Genomic DNA, 17,095 nt, shown 5'->3' with positions numbered 1-17,095 from the left:
GCTGCATTGTATTGCAAAATCTTCCACTCAGTGAACTCCTGAGATATCACAAATGAGTAATTTACATTAAAGCACTGTATGAACCATTCCATACTTTTTTTTTTTTTTTTTCACATTATCTTGTGCACTATATGTGTACCTTATATTGCTCTTGGTTTCTACTTTCTGCACAATTTGAAGTGTAACATACGTTATTTTTCATTTTTATGTCTTTTTTCACCTATACACCTATTTATAATCTTTTTTTTTGTTCTTTATTTCACATTATACAATTTCTCGTATTAGGAATTTGTTAGCTTTCTCATACCCCTTGGGGTCAGAGCGCAGGGTCAGCCATTGTACAGCGCCCTTGGAGCAATTGAAGGTTAAGGGCCCACCAGAGTAGGATCTCTTTTGGCATAAATTAGCTTAGTGCAAAAAAGTGTACAATTACTGTTTGCCTAGCTTGAACATGATCCATGCCATGTGAGGAGTTAAACAAGGAACTACCAAATGAGTACCACTGGCCTGTTTTTTATGTAATTGCTTTGTGTCCTTCCCCCACCATAACCTATTATCTATGGGGGAGGAGCAAAAGCTTTAGATTCGTTAAAAATTTTGATCTCCAGTTTTCGATGGATCTTGACGTTTTAGGGTTCCCTGATACTGAAAACAACAATATCTCGATGATGGGTGCATGTGTGTGTCTGTCTGTCTGTCTGTCTGTATGTGTGCCTGTGTGTCACACCGAGATGACGATGTGCTGATCAGTGTTTTTGAGCCAAATCGTGCAAGAGAAAGAGGCGCTCTAGAGGAACCCTCAAATGCCGTAATTCTGCATTCTTCTCGTCAATTGCTATCGTAAAGACCTATTTTATGATCAGAAAGATCAAGATAGAATAGTTTGGGTAACTTGGTTCCTAGGGTGCAAAGCCTACTGATGCTCACATCCAAGTTATTTTTTTTTTTTAAATTCACTAATGTTTGTTAGTTGCCCTACAGCAGAACTGCACATACTTTTGTCTTAGTCTCACTCCATCACCTCAGATACTGGGTGCACTGGAATCACTGGATGGAAAGATTTTGTCAACAGATTAGATGGCCCAGCACACTCTACTACAGGATGTTCAGTAGAGGATGGGGGTGGCTAGTTGGTTGCGGGCTCCATAACTGTGACTATGTCTGACTTTGTATTTTTCTGTTAAAGCGAACTATGGATGACCTTTCAACCTGATATTTGTTCTCTCCAGGGATTGTTTTTCTCTCATCCATTGCCAACTGGCCATAGTTCAAAAATTAATTAATACACAGATATTATTGGTTTCCATTTATGTTAATCAGTTTCTACTTTGTTTTCCGTGTGTTCAAATAAATCTGTATCTTTACTGAGACTGTTACTTTAAAATTAGATTAACAAGAACATACTGTAGTTAAAAACTTGTTTAAAAGGTTAATTTTGCACAGATATTAGGAAGTTTTTCTGTACACAGAGAATGGACAGTAGGACTTTAGGGGCCTTCAAAACTCGACTTGATGTTATTTTGGAAGAATTATGTGGATAGGACTGGCAAGCTTTATTGAGCTGAATGGTCTGGTCTTGTCTAGATTGTTCTGGTGTGTACCCATTTTATATTTAGTAATTTACTAAATTTATACATGCATTTTACCAGAGAACCTGTCACAGTACTCTCTGTGAATAGTGCTACACCAAAATAAACTGAATTGAATTGAACTCTAACATACCCAAAGGCAAAATGATAACTCAAACGATGCTAGACTGATTTTACAGAAACTAACTACCCAAGGATATTATTACCATAACAGAAAATATCATCTCAACAGACCTGGCACATGAGCTGGCACAGGAGCATCATGTTTTTTCTGTAAAATACTCCAGCCTGATCTCGAAAAATGCCACTTGATCTTCGAAACAGAAGAATACAGACATTGCAAGTTTTTGTAGATCCAGTATTCCTTGAAGACAATGGTGGTTGTGGACAATTTTCTGATGTGCCTTGGGACTGAACAGTGCAGAAACTCATACCTCCATGCACTGTTAATAAGTAGCTCTGACAAAGCCTCCGCTATAGCGATTTCGAGAAGATTTAATCTCCTGAAAAAAAAAAAAAATACACAAATTGAAACTAAAATGATGCTTCAGAAAATTTAAATTTTCAGGCAAAACGTCAACACGACGGAGACACCTATTATTCTTATGCTATTCTTTTTCTGACAGTTGCTTATTATAAACATGACCTACACGTGCAAATTAAATAAATTATCCGTACACGAAATAAAATAAAAAAATGTTTGCATGAAGAGTCCGCAATCCAAAAGAAACACTGTATAGATATTCACTAAATTCAGATCGCTTAATAGAATTACTGGTAGCGTGGACAGTGAAATTTGAACTTGCAGATTTCAGAAAGTTCGCCGTTATTTTTCTTTGAAGAATCGCTTTTTATAATAATAATGACTTTTATTTATATAGCGCCTTCCTCGTGCTCATAGCGCTTCACGGGTAAAAAAGGAATAAAAAACACAGGAAAAGATTAAGTTAGTAACACTGCAAAAAGGCTAATGTCACACGTTAAACGCCAAATAACTGATCAATGTATGAAACAAAGTTTTGAATTGGAAAAAGATAAAACACTTTACCTGAATATACAGTCGCTTCAAGTTTGGCAAAGCGTATAAAATATTTCAAAGCATAATTCAACGAAAAATAATTTTAGATTCAAAAATGATGCGCTTAGAATATCGGGGATTTCATTTTTTACAAGAGAATTTAACAGAGACCATTTGAATTAAACAAGGAGCTACAAAAACCCCTTCGATGCATTTGTGCAACTAATACATACAAGGCTTGCCTATTTCAAGCACCTATTAATTCTCAGGGAATACTAACAAAAAATCACCTGTTCAATGCACAAATTAAAGCAATCCTCAAACAACATTCAATGGATGAAGCAATTATCTCCGCACGTTGAAAGGAAACTTTTTGTCAAACAAGTAAATAGTGCAGCATGTTGCATCTTGGGAAATGTAGTCCAATAGCCGGCATTGTCTCCCTAATTGCTAGGCACAGGCTTCTCTGAACAAACTACATTTCCCGGGAAACAGGAAGTGTTCGCGAAGGTAAAGATTATTTTCGTTCCAGGTTAAATGATTAAAATATGGCGTCAAATCCCAGGCGAGTGGTGTGAGAATCAGTGGCATAATTGATCTTTGCTATTTACAATTTATTTTTTGAACGGTTCGTCCTTTTTTGTATTATGTTTTCTGCGAAAATGTGGCATATATTTTCTGTCCGATTGTAAAAATCTAGTCTGTTTAGGGTTTTTTTTTAAGAAAACAGGGAAAATAATTTTGCCCGTATACAAGCAGTCGTATTGTGTTTTGGTATAGTAGTAATAATAAAAATTATAATAATAATGGGGTAAGTGTAGCTCTGTGGTAGCGTCCATTTGCAAAGGAAAAAATGCTTAACGGTTCTTACCACGCTAAAGAAGGTTAAAGACACAACGTTGTGGTGGTCAGGTGTGTATCTGAAACGGGTAACAAATATAGGGGACAAAGCTGGGGCATATAAAAGGAGAACACGGTAGAGTAGGCAAGAAAATGCTGCTATGACAGAAGATGAAGGAAATGATTGACACACTTGGTCATTAACACCTAGAGACATGTGGGAGCTTAGCATCTCCTGATTTTCTTTGAAAAGTGTCTTTGAAGCCTTGTGAAGGAACACAAGCGTATAGAACAGTGATGAAGAGATGTGAAGTGCTCTACAACAGGCTTTGTAAGATCTTTGATTTTGACATTGTGAATGTGTTCCCTAAAATGGTCTGCTAGCTGTCTCACCAATGTAGATGGCTGGACACTTCCTTCAAGAAATGCAGTCAATCATATTTATAGATTGGCAAGAAGCCCATTGTTTAATACTGAATTTACCAGGGGGGCAAGATAAAAGGGTATTGTTAGTGGCATATTTGCATGTGACAACAGTGGGTCCTGTTACAGCTCAAAGTGCCAAGACATTTACCTTTCCTTTTGTCTTCCCTGGCTTTGTCCCTTTGTATATATGTTACCTGCACACTTGATTAAGCCTATAGAGCTGAAACGTTGTGTCTTTAACCTTCTTTTGTTTTTAGCCTGGAAATAACCTTTAACCTCTTTTTTCCATATAATAAGCAATCAGTGGTCAGCATGGCAGTATCACACATCTAGCATCCTGAGTTCAGATGCACCCCCACATACCCAAAGAGGTTGTTGAGTACAAATTGCCAGCTTGTGAAAGGACCCTTCGATACCCTGCCCAGAGTTGATGCCTGCCTTGTACCCATGCAGTGCTACCTGATTAGCCTCAGGTCCCCAGTCACTTTGAATTAGATGAAGCATGTTTCTGTATGCTATGCTGGTATGCCTCATTGCTATTTTAATACATATTTAAATGCTTTAAAGTTGTTCTAAAGCAACCAGTCAAACTATAAAAGTAGGAATGTGTTTTTTTTTAACATTATAACAGCACTTCTGGCGCACAGCTAAAACAATGGATGAAGTCATTGCATTTATTTTTTTTTTATAAATCATATGAACATTGACTTTCATTATAACAGCATACTGATATAAGTTACCAGGGCTGGATTAACCATTAAGCAAAATAAACCCAGGCTTAGGACATCAAGGGAAAGGGGGGCACCACAGACATTTTCCATTACCAGATTTACCATGGAGCATATGGTGCAAAACTGCAAATGGTGCAGCTGAACCAGGTTTCACAAAAAGGGGCTCCCACATTAAATGAAACGATTGCATACACATATATATCTTATATATAAACATCTACACATGGAAGTGTGTGTGTGTCTGTCTGTTCCGGCCCGGAAGTGAGACTCCACCTCAGAGTAAACAGAAAACTCGCTTAGCCGCTAATAACACAAGTGAGGCCAGCATGTCAGCAAAATGAAACCTCTGAAGAAAGAAAAAGTTGCTTAGCTGCTAATGTACAAGTGATGCAAGCACGTCAGCAAAACAGAACCTGGGAGAGAGTTGCCCAGAGTAGTTCCTTTCAATTACCTGACATATCTACATTTCAATTTTTTTTTTCTGACGATTTCAATAGTTTGTAGGACCCTGGGCTTTTTACAGTACGGGTTTACACAGCTAGTATATATATATATATATATATACAGTATATATATATATATATATACAGTATATATACAGTATATATATATATATATATATATATACAGTGTATATATATATATATATATATAAGTTTAAAAATAAGCATGATGTCTACTATAATTTTCTTGTTTTATGAATGTGTTCAGACAAATTGACACTTTATTTGTAGGTTTCTGTTACCAGATTGCCCACAGCAAACGTTTTCCTACTTGGCTGTGTGATTGAGCCCTGCAAAAGACTGGCATACCGGTACGTATGCTTCTTGCCTTACATCCAGTGTTGCTCTAATAATGATGACAACGCAGGTATTTTTACTTCAATAAGATATGTGTTAGGTTACTTGTTACTTTAAAAGGTCATCAGACTACTTAACATATGTTATTTTTAACATGTTACCCTACTGCTCTTGAGAATGTGTTGCAGAATTTAGGACTGTATGTGCAATTCATCAACATACATTTATCAATTTCTGAAATGTTGAGACAGGAAAAGGACTAAATGCAATCATTTGAACATTTGCCTCTATTAATGTATTTTCAGGACACTTCTGCCCAGGGCTGTTAAAAGCATATGCAGGCTGACGGAGTGTAACGGACATGCGCAGACTACAAAACCTTTTAACAAACAGTAAGCTGGTTTCTCAGAGGGCGCTAACTCAATTTCCCTAATCGGCATTTTAGAAATCAGGTTTCTGTGAATAATCAGATTGTTGAAGTACATGTAATCTCGCTAAGTTAGTCGATGGGAGTCTAAGGTTTTGAACTGTATATGACATACCTTGTGGACAAGGGCTAAGTAGTCCAAGTGTGAACACCGAGACTCTCTCTCTGGTTGTTTTTAAAATTTAACAAGGCTTTATACTGCAGAGGCCCTGAAATTATGCTCAGATTTCAGCTAGCTTTGTGAGGTGTGCTTTGGAAGACCATGGCAGAGAAAAGAGATTGTGAGAATGAGTAGGTTTGAAGTTAACGGATTGCTTTTTGTTATTATTTATCCCAGTATTGTCACTGTAAAACCACCATATGCAAAATAATCACAAAGCCACTAATGCCCTTATCTTTCTGTGCATGCACAACTTCAGAAAGAGTGAAGGTGCTTGGCATCTACTTGTGTTGCTGTATAATTTTATGTAATAGTTCAAGTATAATGTATGATGCAGTTTAGAAAGATTATCCATCCTAAATCAGCAATGTTCTTAACGTAAAGGAAAAGTTTGGTGTTTTTCAAGACACAGTTATTTCTTCACAAACTTGCTATATATGCATTTGCCACATGAAATTGTATTCTAAAGTTAAGCACTTTCTTTAAATTAAAAACAATTTCTTGCCCGTACTGATGCTTCACATTGGAGTGGATGGGGCCAATTCTCAAGCCAAGACAGTTGCAGAGTATTAATGTGCTTCTTCCATGTTTTCGACACGTTTGTGACAACAAATGGAATCTGGAAATAATTGTTGTATCGCATATACCTGGTATTATTTTACTCATGGTAAAGATATGTTTTCTGTTTGCTTGTGATAGTTCTGACATAAATCTGGAAATAAATGTCAAAAAAACCAACCACAGGGCATGAAAAGTTTTCTGAAATTTGGTCTTCTGAGAGGAAACAACAACCTTTACTTCTATAGCACATTTTCATATAAACAATGTAGCTCAAAAGTGTTTTACATGATGAAGAAAGAGAAAAAAGACAAAATAAATAAGAGTTAAAATTAGGTAACACTAATTAACATAGAATAAAAGTAAGATCTGATGGCCAGGAAGGACAGAAAAAACAAAAAAAAAAACAGGGGTTCCAAGGCCACGAGACCACCCAGCCCCCTCTAGGCATCCTACTTGACATGAATGACCTCAATCAGTCCTCATGGTATTCAGGGTTCTCATGGAAGAACTTGATGATGACGGTCATGTGGACTTCTGGCCTTTAATTCATCAATGTAGGGACATCACGGTGCTTTGATTAGGTAGTGATGGCACAGATCGCCACCACAGAAAACCGGAAAAAGAACAGAAGAGAAAGTAGGGGTTAGTATGGATTTTGGAGCCACCATGAATTATAATTATAATTAATTGAATATACAGAGCAGCAGGATTAAACTAAGATGAAGCTATGAGAAAGCCATGTTAAACCATCAGCTCGAAAGGTTGTTTTACGAAGGAAGACTAAGTGCTGAGCTGTTGCGTACAGCTGGTCTTCTTTTGAAATGGCAGAATCTCATAATATTGTCATTTTTTTCTTGTTTAGAAATGACATATATCAAGTATTTTACAATGTATGTGTAATATCAAGACGCAGATCCATAGTCCACCACTATCTTGGTTTGGAAAATGAATGTATTTGTTACATTTGTAAGCTTTTTCCTTTGTGCCCCATAGCCTACAATGTAAGGTATCAGTACGGGTAAAATATTTTTTTAGAATTGAAGTTCACCTGGCAAATACTTACATAGGATATTTGTGAAGACATAGTTTCGTCTTGAAAAATACAGAACTTACCCTTTGAACAGATATCATTGCAGTTACAGCAGCAGCAGCCTCTGTCTTACTTTGTATATGTAATCACGCCAGCTGTTCTCCAAATTAGGCAATGATACATTTAGCAAGGCTTGTCTAGACAGATATTATGGACATGCTTCACAACTACATTTTTTGGAGAATTTAGGATCTATTGGTGAATATTTTAAGCAGGGTGAGTGGAAGGAAGTAAAGGTTGGCTTTTGGATAGCACATAATAAATACCAAGTGAAAAGATAACTTGACAATACTTTGTAGGTAAGGGTCCTTAACCTGCTATGTAAAACGCCACTGCGAAACCTTGTTTTTTTTCCACTATCCAAAGGTTAACTTTTGTTTTTTTCTTATCTCTTAGCTTGAAATAATCACCACTGTATATCAAATGCTCCCTAAAATTCAAATGATGGAGTATCTGTGCAAAAAATTGAAGTGCTTTTGACAGGATAAGCACCACTAGGTAGGACTTAGCAATGAGATTTTATTCAGCATAAAGTGCTGGAAGTTTTTTTTAGACATTACGAGCATCCAGGAGAGTAAAAATGCTAGCCAGTTACTTAATGTTATGTTGACTCATTTACAACATTTGAGATACAATTCTTTTTTTTTTCCAAATAAAGTAAAGTGACTTGCTCATGGTCATGCAGTGTCAGTAGCGTGATTTGCACCCATAACCTCAGGGTTTGAACTCCAAAGCCTTTAGCATTACACCACACTGCCCAGTTACCACATAGTAGCAAAGCCAAGTCGTACATTTGAGAGGCAGATGCCCATTTGCTTTTGTATAACTTTCTTTTTTCCTATACATGAAGCATTTGCATGTTAAGTTACTTGTGTGGGGTCTCGCAGTGACACAAAATTGGGACTGAAGCTGCAAATGAATGTTTTAAAGACCAGCACAACAGTCACTAGGAGCCTACACCACATACAACTATTTAACATTTAAATTGTAGTGATGTCAGTTTTCTCAGACAATCTAAGGCTCCGTCTTGTGGATTTATACAACACATCATTACAAAACAGAAAATGGAGAGTGTGGCAGAGAGGTGAAGAAGAGAGTGCAGGCAGAGTGGACTAGGTGTACAAAGCGGTGAAAGGGAAGGGCTATAAAACGGTAGTGAGACCAACTATGCTGAATGGTTTGGAGATGGCGGAGTTGAAAATGCTAAGATTGTTGCTCGGAGTGACTAGGTTAGACATGATTAGGAGTGAGTATATTAGAGGGACTACACAGGTATAACAGTTTGGTGACAAAGTGTTTTCATACGGAATTGTGCCCATGCTTGCATTAAATCATATGCCAGCTGTCACTGGTAATGCACTTTTTCTTTTCCACTCTAAAGTCTTTTTCCATCAGCATTTTTTTTTTTTTTTGCAAGCACAGTAGGACGCAAAGTATAGAATGGAAATGGATTAGTAACAAGTGATCCCCACAGTTATGGTCTGTCCAGAAAATGGTATGTGAATAAGAAAGTAATATGAATAGTCAAACCAGTAGCAGTTCTAAAAAGAGTTTGCTGATGTGAATTAGAGTCTTTAAATATTGGCTATCACTTATACTTGTCACTTGGTCATTCTAGTGCAGTGGTTTCTAAACTCGGTCCAGGGGACCCCCTGTGGCCACAAGTTTTTGTTATCAGAGATAATAATTGATAACAACTGATCTCATTTAATTAGCTGGTCTTTTTTTTCTCTTCACTGATTCTGCATTCAGAAAAGCACAGCAGTGTGGTTTTTATATTTATAAGATATTTAGAAATATTTCTATTTTTTCTAAAGATTTAAATGCTTAACTCTCTTCTGTTGTTTTCATGTTATTTTCCCTTTTTTGGCGTAGTTTGCTCCCTTCATTTGACTCTAACAGTGACAATTAACAACAAGCAGAGCAGACACCTGGGATGATGAACGCTGCAACTGTCAGACCCACTCATTAGTAAATAATGAATTAAATAACCAGGGGCCTCATATATAAACGGTGCGTACGCACAGAAATGTTACGTATGAACGTTTCCACGTTCAAATTGCAATGTATAAAACCTAAACTTGGCGTAAAGCCACGCACATTTCCGCGGTACCTCATACCCTGTCGTACACAAGTTCTGCGCTCAGTTTTGCAGACTGGCGGCATCCAGCGTCAAAGCAGTGGTACTGTTCCTGTGTGCTTACCCTTTCTTTCTTAGATCCACATTCCTGATGCGGCTTTATAAATACACTGAAACTAACCACATATTGTTTATTGGTGCAATGCATCTTATTGTAATTAACCTGTAACAATATAATGGTCCAGGGAATAGCCATAGTATTCCAAATACCATAACTGCTTTAGCATTGTTACTGTCACTGCACCTTCTTTTTCTTCTTTCAGCTGCTCCCGTTAGGAGTTGCCACAGTGGATCATCTTTTTCCATATTACTCTCACTGCACCACTCGAAGTATTTATATCACTGTATCTGAGTGTAAATCACAGCAGCAGCTGATCTGAAAGAAAATTATCGGTATACAGCATCAAGCAAACGCTGCCTCAGCCATGGCAAAACGCTTCAGAGATTTTCCCGTACGGACCTCACAGCTGAGAAACAGTTTCATCCCAAGAACTTTAAACACAGTCAATCAGTCCATCAAGTGCTCCTTGTAGAACTGTTTGTACTTATAAGTACAATCACCTCACTGTAAACTTGCACTACAGTTATAATATTGCACAATCTGTGCCACTCTATAAAGCGCATATTTACATATGATGACGATATCATTTTTAAGATGAAATGCAGCAAAATATGTTGATTATATTATACAGATAAAACTTTAACTTCATTTAAATAATCTGAATTGTTGAGAATTAAACATGTGAGGATAAGGTGCCGCAGCGCTAGGAAGTTCACGGATTGATCCTGCCTCGTGCTGTATTCTTGCTGGGCTGACGCAACACTGGAAGGATAGATGGATAGAATAATTAAACATGTACTACAAAGATATTTCAATGTTCCTTAAAAGTTTTGAAGAATCGTTCTTGTAAGCTTACAGATGGCTTAATGTCTATTGCAGAGCTGATTGTGTGGCGATTGGGTATTTGGAGAAAGAAAAGTAAGGACAGGAATTGGAGGTTGGTACGTTGGAAAGAGACAGTACTGCTGCAATAATTTCATCGAAGGTTGCGCACAATCACTGCACCACCGTGTTCCCATGTTTAATAACATGCTTTCATTCCTATCATCATGAAAAATATATCACATATACATCTCCGTATTTTAATTATTAAGAGAGCTGTAATATTATGAATGTAATGGATTCTGTGTTCTGTCGGAGAAAGAGAAAGCTGGTTTAAGAAGCACGTAGTGATTCACACACATACAGCACATAAAAGATCAAATACAAAACAAAGCATTTAACGTGCTACTTTAGTTAAAATGGGATTTGAGAAACTAGTAAATTAAACAATTTTAAGATGAGGTTTATGTTCTACTTTAATGACAAAATAAACTACGTGATTAAAGTTGAAATTTCAAGAGCTTTTTTCCCCCCACTGTGTGCCTTTTTTTTTCTCTGTACCCTAATAAGCTTTCATATGACACTCAGACGGTGGGCTATGACTTGCCTTTCACGGCGACTTTGATATCTGACAACTTCTTTTTTATTTCGGCCACTGTGCGATTTTGTGAACTTGAGCTTTCGAGTTTCTCCGACACTCTGTCACTCGATCAACTTCCTTTTGTTGATTATACCACTGTTTAAACCAACAAATAGTAAGTTTTTCCTTGCCTCCACTTGGTATTCGCTGAAGTTCTTATATTTTCCCCCATGCATTTACCAGTGTCTTTTCACAGAAGGCTGAGCTTAAGAGCTGTTTATATTGATTTGTATATTCAAAGAGGCATAATTCTGGGAGGAGTTGGGGCGGGACAGCAGGTGCGTGCACGAGCGTTACTTTTCACGCTGATCGGGATTTATGTAGCGGAAGAACGTGGAAGTTTGCGTATGCACAGATTCCTGCATCTGGATTTTTCTGTGCGTACATACATTCCTGCTTTTGTGCTTACGCCATGTTATAGTGTGAGTTCTACACACGGCGTTATACATGAGGCCCCAGGACACCTGGAATAACAGTGAAAATCTGGTTGAAAATACTGTTAAGAAGTAAAAAAAAAATAATTACGTATTTCCCATATAACTGTTTAGTACATTTTCATAATAAAATTACCAAACTTAGTTTTGTAACTTCTACACGGACCCCAAACCACAAAAACAGGGAAATAATGACTCACTTATTTAGGCTAGGAGTCCATTGAAAAACTGAGGTTGGTTGGAACAAAAACCTGCAACCTCAGGGGGTCCCCAGGACCGAGTTTGGGAACCACTGTTCTAGTGTTTGGTTGCCCTATAGACAAACAATGAACCACTCCAGCAGCTTTATTTATTCTTGAAATTGTCAGTAGTTTGCAATGTATACACGAGAATAAAGACATTAATATGTTCTGCACAGTAAAGGGTGAGCCAAAATGAAGTACCACATTTCTCAAGGTCATCGCACAAGGTAGAGGCAGCCAAGTGGGTTTGGTGGTCCTTTGATTGGCAATCCCTGTAGTTTTAAGTCGGAAACAAACCTTGGTCTGTTGTGCACCGGGTTTTCGCTGTCGAAGCGTTTTTGAAAAATAATGAATTCATCATCACACTTCATCATTCCTCCTAACGTTGATGTCCAAAATCAGATGGCAGTTCTTCAGTGGGTGTCTAAATTCTGACAGTTGGTTACAACATTGGACAGAAAATCTCCAGGCTGTTTTGCGGGAGATGTTTCCAAGGAAGCTGATCTACCTGCGTGGCGATGTCAGGTGGCCTTTACATTTGCCCAATTTCACTCCATGTGATTTCTTCTTGTGGGGCTATCTCAAGTCGAAGGTATACAAACACCGATCTTAAAACCTTGATACCCTCAAGGATGCTATTCACCACAAAATCGCTGCTATACCCCTAGAAATGGCCGAACGAGTCATGCGAGCATTCAGAAATTGTCTCGAAGAGTGCATTGCTAATGATGGCCTCCACCTTGAAGATATTTTTAAAACACAGTTAAAACAAATCTATTTTGTATCCCCTTTCTTGTGTTGTAATGAAATGTATTTTACCTTGTAGTGTTTTTGTAGAATAAACATTTGAAATGTGGTACTTCTTTTTGGCTCACCCTGTAAAAAGGAATGAAGTGTTGTGAAATTGGCTATTAATTTAGTCTAGAATTGGTTCCAGCCTTACACCTGATGCTGCTGAGTTAGGCTGTGCTTGCCTGAAAACTTAAAAAATTGAATTAAGCAGATTTAGAAATTGGATGGATAGACTGAATGAAACCCAAAGTTAGGGCCCTGATGTTGTGTGGTCATAATGTCAAGTGTGAGCTCTATTCTGAGTTAAGTGGAAAATAATATTTGAATCATACCGAGTGTTTCCTTTTTTAGCTGACACTATTATTTTTCTCGTTCCTGTGCTGACTGTAGTATACTGCCGATCAGTTACTTTTACAGCTATAGCTCTGTGCATCAATCAGTTTGTTGTAACAGAGCCATTTGTATTCTCGTCCCAGAGATTGACAATTTGCAAAAATATATATTACACCCTTAAACTGTATTGTCTTGCTCTGTATGTGAAGGGTGTTGTATAAAATTGTTGGGTTAACTGACCAATAGTTTATCTTACAATTAGACTGTATCAAGTTATTCTCCAAAGCAGACGTGTACTTGTGTGCTTTTATACTCTGATGAGAAGTGAATGCAAACTTTATTAGCCCACCTTTTCTTTATTTTTTGGTAAAACAGTGTTCAGCTCATGCGACCCTTTGTATTTATTAAAAATTTCAGTGCGTGAGTGATGTTCTGTTTGTTGAGAGATTTACAGCTTCAGACTTTCTTTTTTAATTTTTTATTCTTTTCAGTAGAGACCTATATCCTAGACAAGAATTAATTCATAGCAGCGAGAGGTGCACATAAGAACATACACTTGACAAATGAAAGGAGACCATTCACTCTATCAAGCCTGATTGTTTAGCTGATAGCTAAGCTTTCCCAGAATCTCATAAAGATTCTTCTTAAAGGTTGTCTTCTGCTTCAACTCCATCTCTCCATAGTTTAATCCAGAGTCCCATAACTGTCTGCATTAAGAAGAGCTTCCGGGCTTTAGTTTAGTGTTAAATGCACTTCCCCTTAGTTTCCACTCATGTTCTTAAGTATGTGATTCACCCATAAGCTGAAAGAATGATACTGGATCTACTTTATCAATGCCTCTGAGAATTTTAAATGCCTGGATTAGGTCCCCACGCCACCTCCACTGCTCAAGACAAAATTTTAGTGCTGCAATTGGGAATGGTCAGTCAAAGCATACAATGCAGTACTTAATATCTGAATCTTTAAAACACAACTTCTTTTCAGTTGCAGAATAAATCTCAATCGTGTTTAATAAGCTGTAGCCGTTGTCACACACGTGTGCATGGGAAGCAGCTGAAGGGCTTAGGAAATACTGTTTATACATCTGCCCAGGGGGGGGCGGGGTGCACTGACGCTCTTTCTGAGTTCTCTGCAGGTCTTACCCGGGAAATCCCACCAGGAGCCGCCATTTCCAGGAAGGACACATCACTTCCGGTTCTGCCCCGAGAATGAGGTCACTTCGGTTCCGCCCCAAGGATGATGTCACTTCCAGTTCCGGCCCAGAGGACGACATCATTTCCGCCCTCTGTGCTATAAAGCTCACTGCCTTTGCTTAGGCAGGCAGTTCTGTTTTGGACTCTGTTGTGTAAACAACTGTTACAATGCCTCAAAGACTTTTGCAGCCGGGAAACCGTAATAAACGGGTGGCTGCCCCAAACCTTTCCACGTCTCTGGTCTCCACTTATTACACCGTTTTAATTAGCATATCCCAACACAGCAGCCATGAAGAACACAGACAGCAGAATCCATTTACGTCACACTGGGTAGAATAATCTTGGTAGAAACCGCCAGGTAGATTTCTGCTAATAACATACAAAAAACAAGAATATAAGGAAGATGTTTTTTTTTTGTTTTGTTAATGAGAAAGGAAGTGATTTGTTGGTTGCTTGCCATGATGAATTTTTAAAAGTTTTACCACTTGATACCTGTAAATGAGCCAACTCGGGTCTTGAGCATCAATGCACTATTGTTATAGGGCAAATTAAACCAATTTTAACAACAGACCCTAAATTAACAAACAAGTCACCAAGGAAATAAAAAAAAACAAACAAAAATGTGAGGGCAGTGCAGTGGTAGCGCTGCTGCCTCAAAGTAAGGAGACCTGGGTTCGCTTCCCGGGTCCTCCCTGCGTGGAGTTTGCATGTCCTCCCACAGTCCAAAGACATGGTTAGGTGCACAGGTTAGGTGCATTGGCGATTCTAAATTGTCCCTAGTGTGTGCTTGGTGTGTGTGTGTGTGTGTGTGCGTGTGTGTACTCTGCAGTGGGCTGGCGCCCTGCCCGGGGATTTGTTCCTGCCTTGCGCCCTCTGTTGGCTGGGATTGGCTCCAGTAGACCCCCATGACCCTTTGTTTGGATATAGCAGGTTGGATAATGACTGATTGACTGAGTGACTGTCAAAAATGTGATTTTTTTTTTTCCAGAATAATCAACAATATGAAACAGTCCCATTCAAAAGTGATACTGAATTTACAGTACACAACTCTTGATTGACACTGGCAATGGGTTTAGCATGGTCTTGTGTGAATCTGAGTGTAATGAAATCTTTACAATGCAGGTTGGAGTTTGTCCAAAACAGGCCCTCACAGCCATCTACTTTGCAGTGATATGCAGTATAAACTATATACAGTCGATTCCTGTTAATCAGACCACATCGGGACGCGATCACTTTGGTCCTAATAACTGGCTGGTCCGATTACACGAACATGCCCTATACATGTGCAACCAAGATGGGACGTGCTATAAGTAACATATTAAAATGTCATTATGACTTTTATTGTGCTGCATACGTGTATGGCGAACGTACAAACAATAACTACGTACATGTACATGTATATGTACGGTTGCTTACAACTTTGTTTATTGAAAAAGAACTCTACTAATTGTTTGAAATAATCTACATGACACTCAGCATGTGAAACACAATAGAAAAGGTTACATTACCAAATTCTAGTCAACGTTTGAAGAACTTGTCTAGTGTGATCTGACGCATTCTGTTGACGCACTGCACTTGAACAAAACCACCACAAACATCGAACGCATCAATGGGACTGCCTTCATTTCCTCCTGCATGAAATAGCGGCGCAAAGTTCAATGCATTTCCTGGCATCTTGTGTTGTCACTTGCACTAACTAATTAGGGTCATCATCATCATTTTCCTGGTCTTCCGCTTTACGTTTACATCCGCTTTCTGCAGGCGACTTTTGGCTTCTTTTTCTTATTCTCTGTCACGTTCTTTGGTCCGATTAAACAATATTTTGGTCCATTAAAGGGAACAATATGAGGCTTATGTAATATGATCTGTTTCGGTTCTTTAGGATTCGGTCCGAATATGCGGTTGGTCCGATTAACCAGTGGTCCAATTAACCGGAATCGACTGTACCTGCTTACAGCATTTTTTTTTGATCCTAGGTAAAATGAAGAGATGGGTTTGTTTCCCCCTTCTTAGGAACCTGACTGTTGTGAAAGGAACGAAAATGAGATGCAGATTTGAAAGCACAGGCAGACCTGCTGTACCCCTTGGTTCACGGCTACTAACGGATCCCAGTAAAGTATTTGAACATAATATGTGGTATGTTTTTCTGTTTTATATGGAGTAGCCATCTGGATTTAAAATTGTGTTAAATATTCTCTAATGGTTTAATTTTCCTAATGTACTAAAAAAAGTACTGAAATAAAAATCCCATCATTACCTACAAATTAGTATTTGCTACAGTGGCTGCTTATCGGCAAATTACTGTTATTATGTACTCTTGTTAAACTTTCATAGCTCAATATGCATGATCCTTAAATTGAAGTAAAATAGCTTGACCTAAAATGGGTATTGTGATGGAGTAAGTAAACGGCCCCAAGTTAAAACAACATGAAGTGTGGAGACAGATGTGAAGGCTTCTGACAGCAGTAAACTTAATGTTGTGTGCTACTTGCCAGCCAGCCTTACCTGAAGTATTACTGAACCTAGAGGGGGGAAGGCTATTTGGTATACCTAAGGTTCCAACAATGGGTCTATTAAGTATTCTATGCACTGTTATTGTTACATGTGCTTGCAGATACCATCAGAACTGATGGGTAAAAGAAACAAAATAAAAAAAGTCTCAATTTTTAATTGAGAAAGTTACCTTTGATGGACAGTTAGTTATGCCTGTGCTGCATCAACTTCTTCGGGACTTTGACTGCCTTTCTGTGACTATTGAAGTTCTCTTATTCTTTCAGAATTTTGAAAATAATGCAT

The 17,095-nt window shown here is 38.1% G+C and overlaps 2 protein-coding genes across 6 annotated transcripts in view; one reads left to right on the top strand and one right to left on the bottom strand.

The window, feature by feature from the left end:
* dcaf17 (ddb1 and cul4 associated factor 17) overlaps positions 1–2,998 on the bottom strand; it is a 131,855-nt gene extending 128,857 nt beyond the window's left edge. Inside the window, exons 1-2 of one of the 2 annotated variants that reach the window (XM_039757614.1) lie at positions 2,898–2,998; positions 1,824–2,092 (exon numbers count right to left, since the gene is read on the bottom strand). In XM_039757614.1, the coding sequence (XP_039613548.1) occupies positions 1,824–2,021 (198 nt within the window). In that variant the 5' untranslated portion in view covers positions 2,022–2,092; positions 2,898–2,998. The other variant, XM_039757615.1, reaches the window with a different exon arrangement.
* A 162-nt stretch (positions 2,999–3,160) lies between these two features.
* mettl8 (methyltransferase like 8) overlaps positions 3,161–17,095 on the top strand; it is a 167,122-nt gene continuing 153,187 nt past the window's right edge. Inside the window, exons 1-4 of one of the 4 annotated variants that reach the window (XM_039757609.1) lie at positions 3,161–3,235; positions 5,339–5,418; positions 5,710–5,796; positions 16,276–16,435. In XM_039757609.1, coding sequence (XP_039613543.1) covers positions 5,766–5,796; positions 16,276–16,435 — 191 coding nt within the window. In that variant the 5' untranslated portion in view covers positions 3,161–3,235; positions 5,339–5,418; positions 5,710–5,765. The remainder of the gene's footprint in view (positions 3,236–5,338; positions 5,419–5,709; positions 5,797–16,275; positions 16,436–17,095) is intronic. The other 3 variants (XM_039757610.1, XM_039757611.1, XM_039757613.1) reach the window with 3 other exon arrangements.

The sequence above is a fragment of the Polypterus senegalus genome, chromosome 6 (genome assembly GCF_016835505.1).
Source record: "Polypterus senegalus isolate Bchr_013 chromosome 6, ASM1683550v1, whole genome shotgun sequence".
Classification (NCBI taxonomy): Eukaryota; Metazoa; Chordata; class Cladistia; order Polypteriformes; family Polypteridae; genus Polypterus; species Polypterus senegalus.
This window is presented reverse-complemented; position numbering and strand designations above follow the sequence as displayed.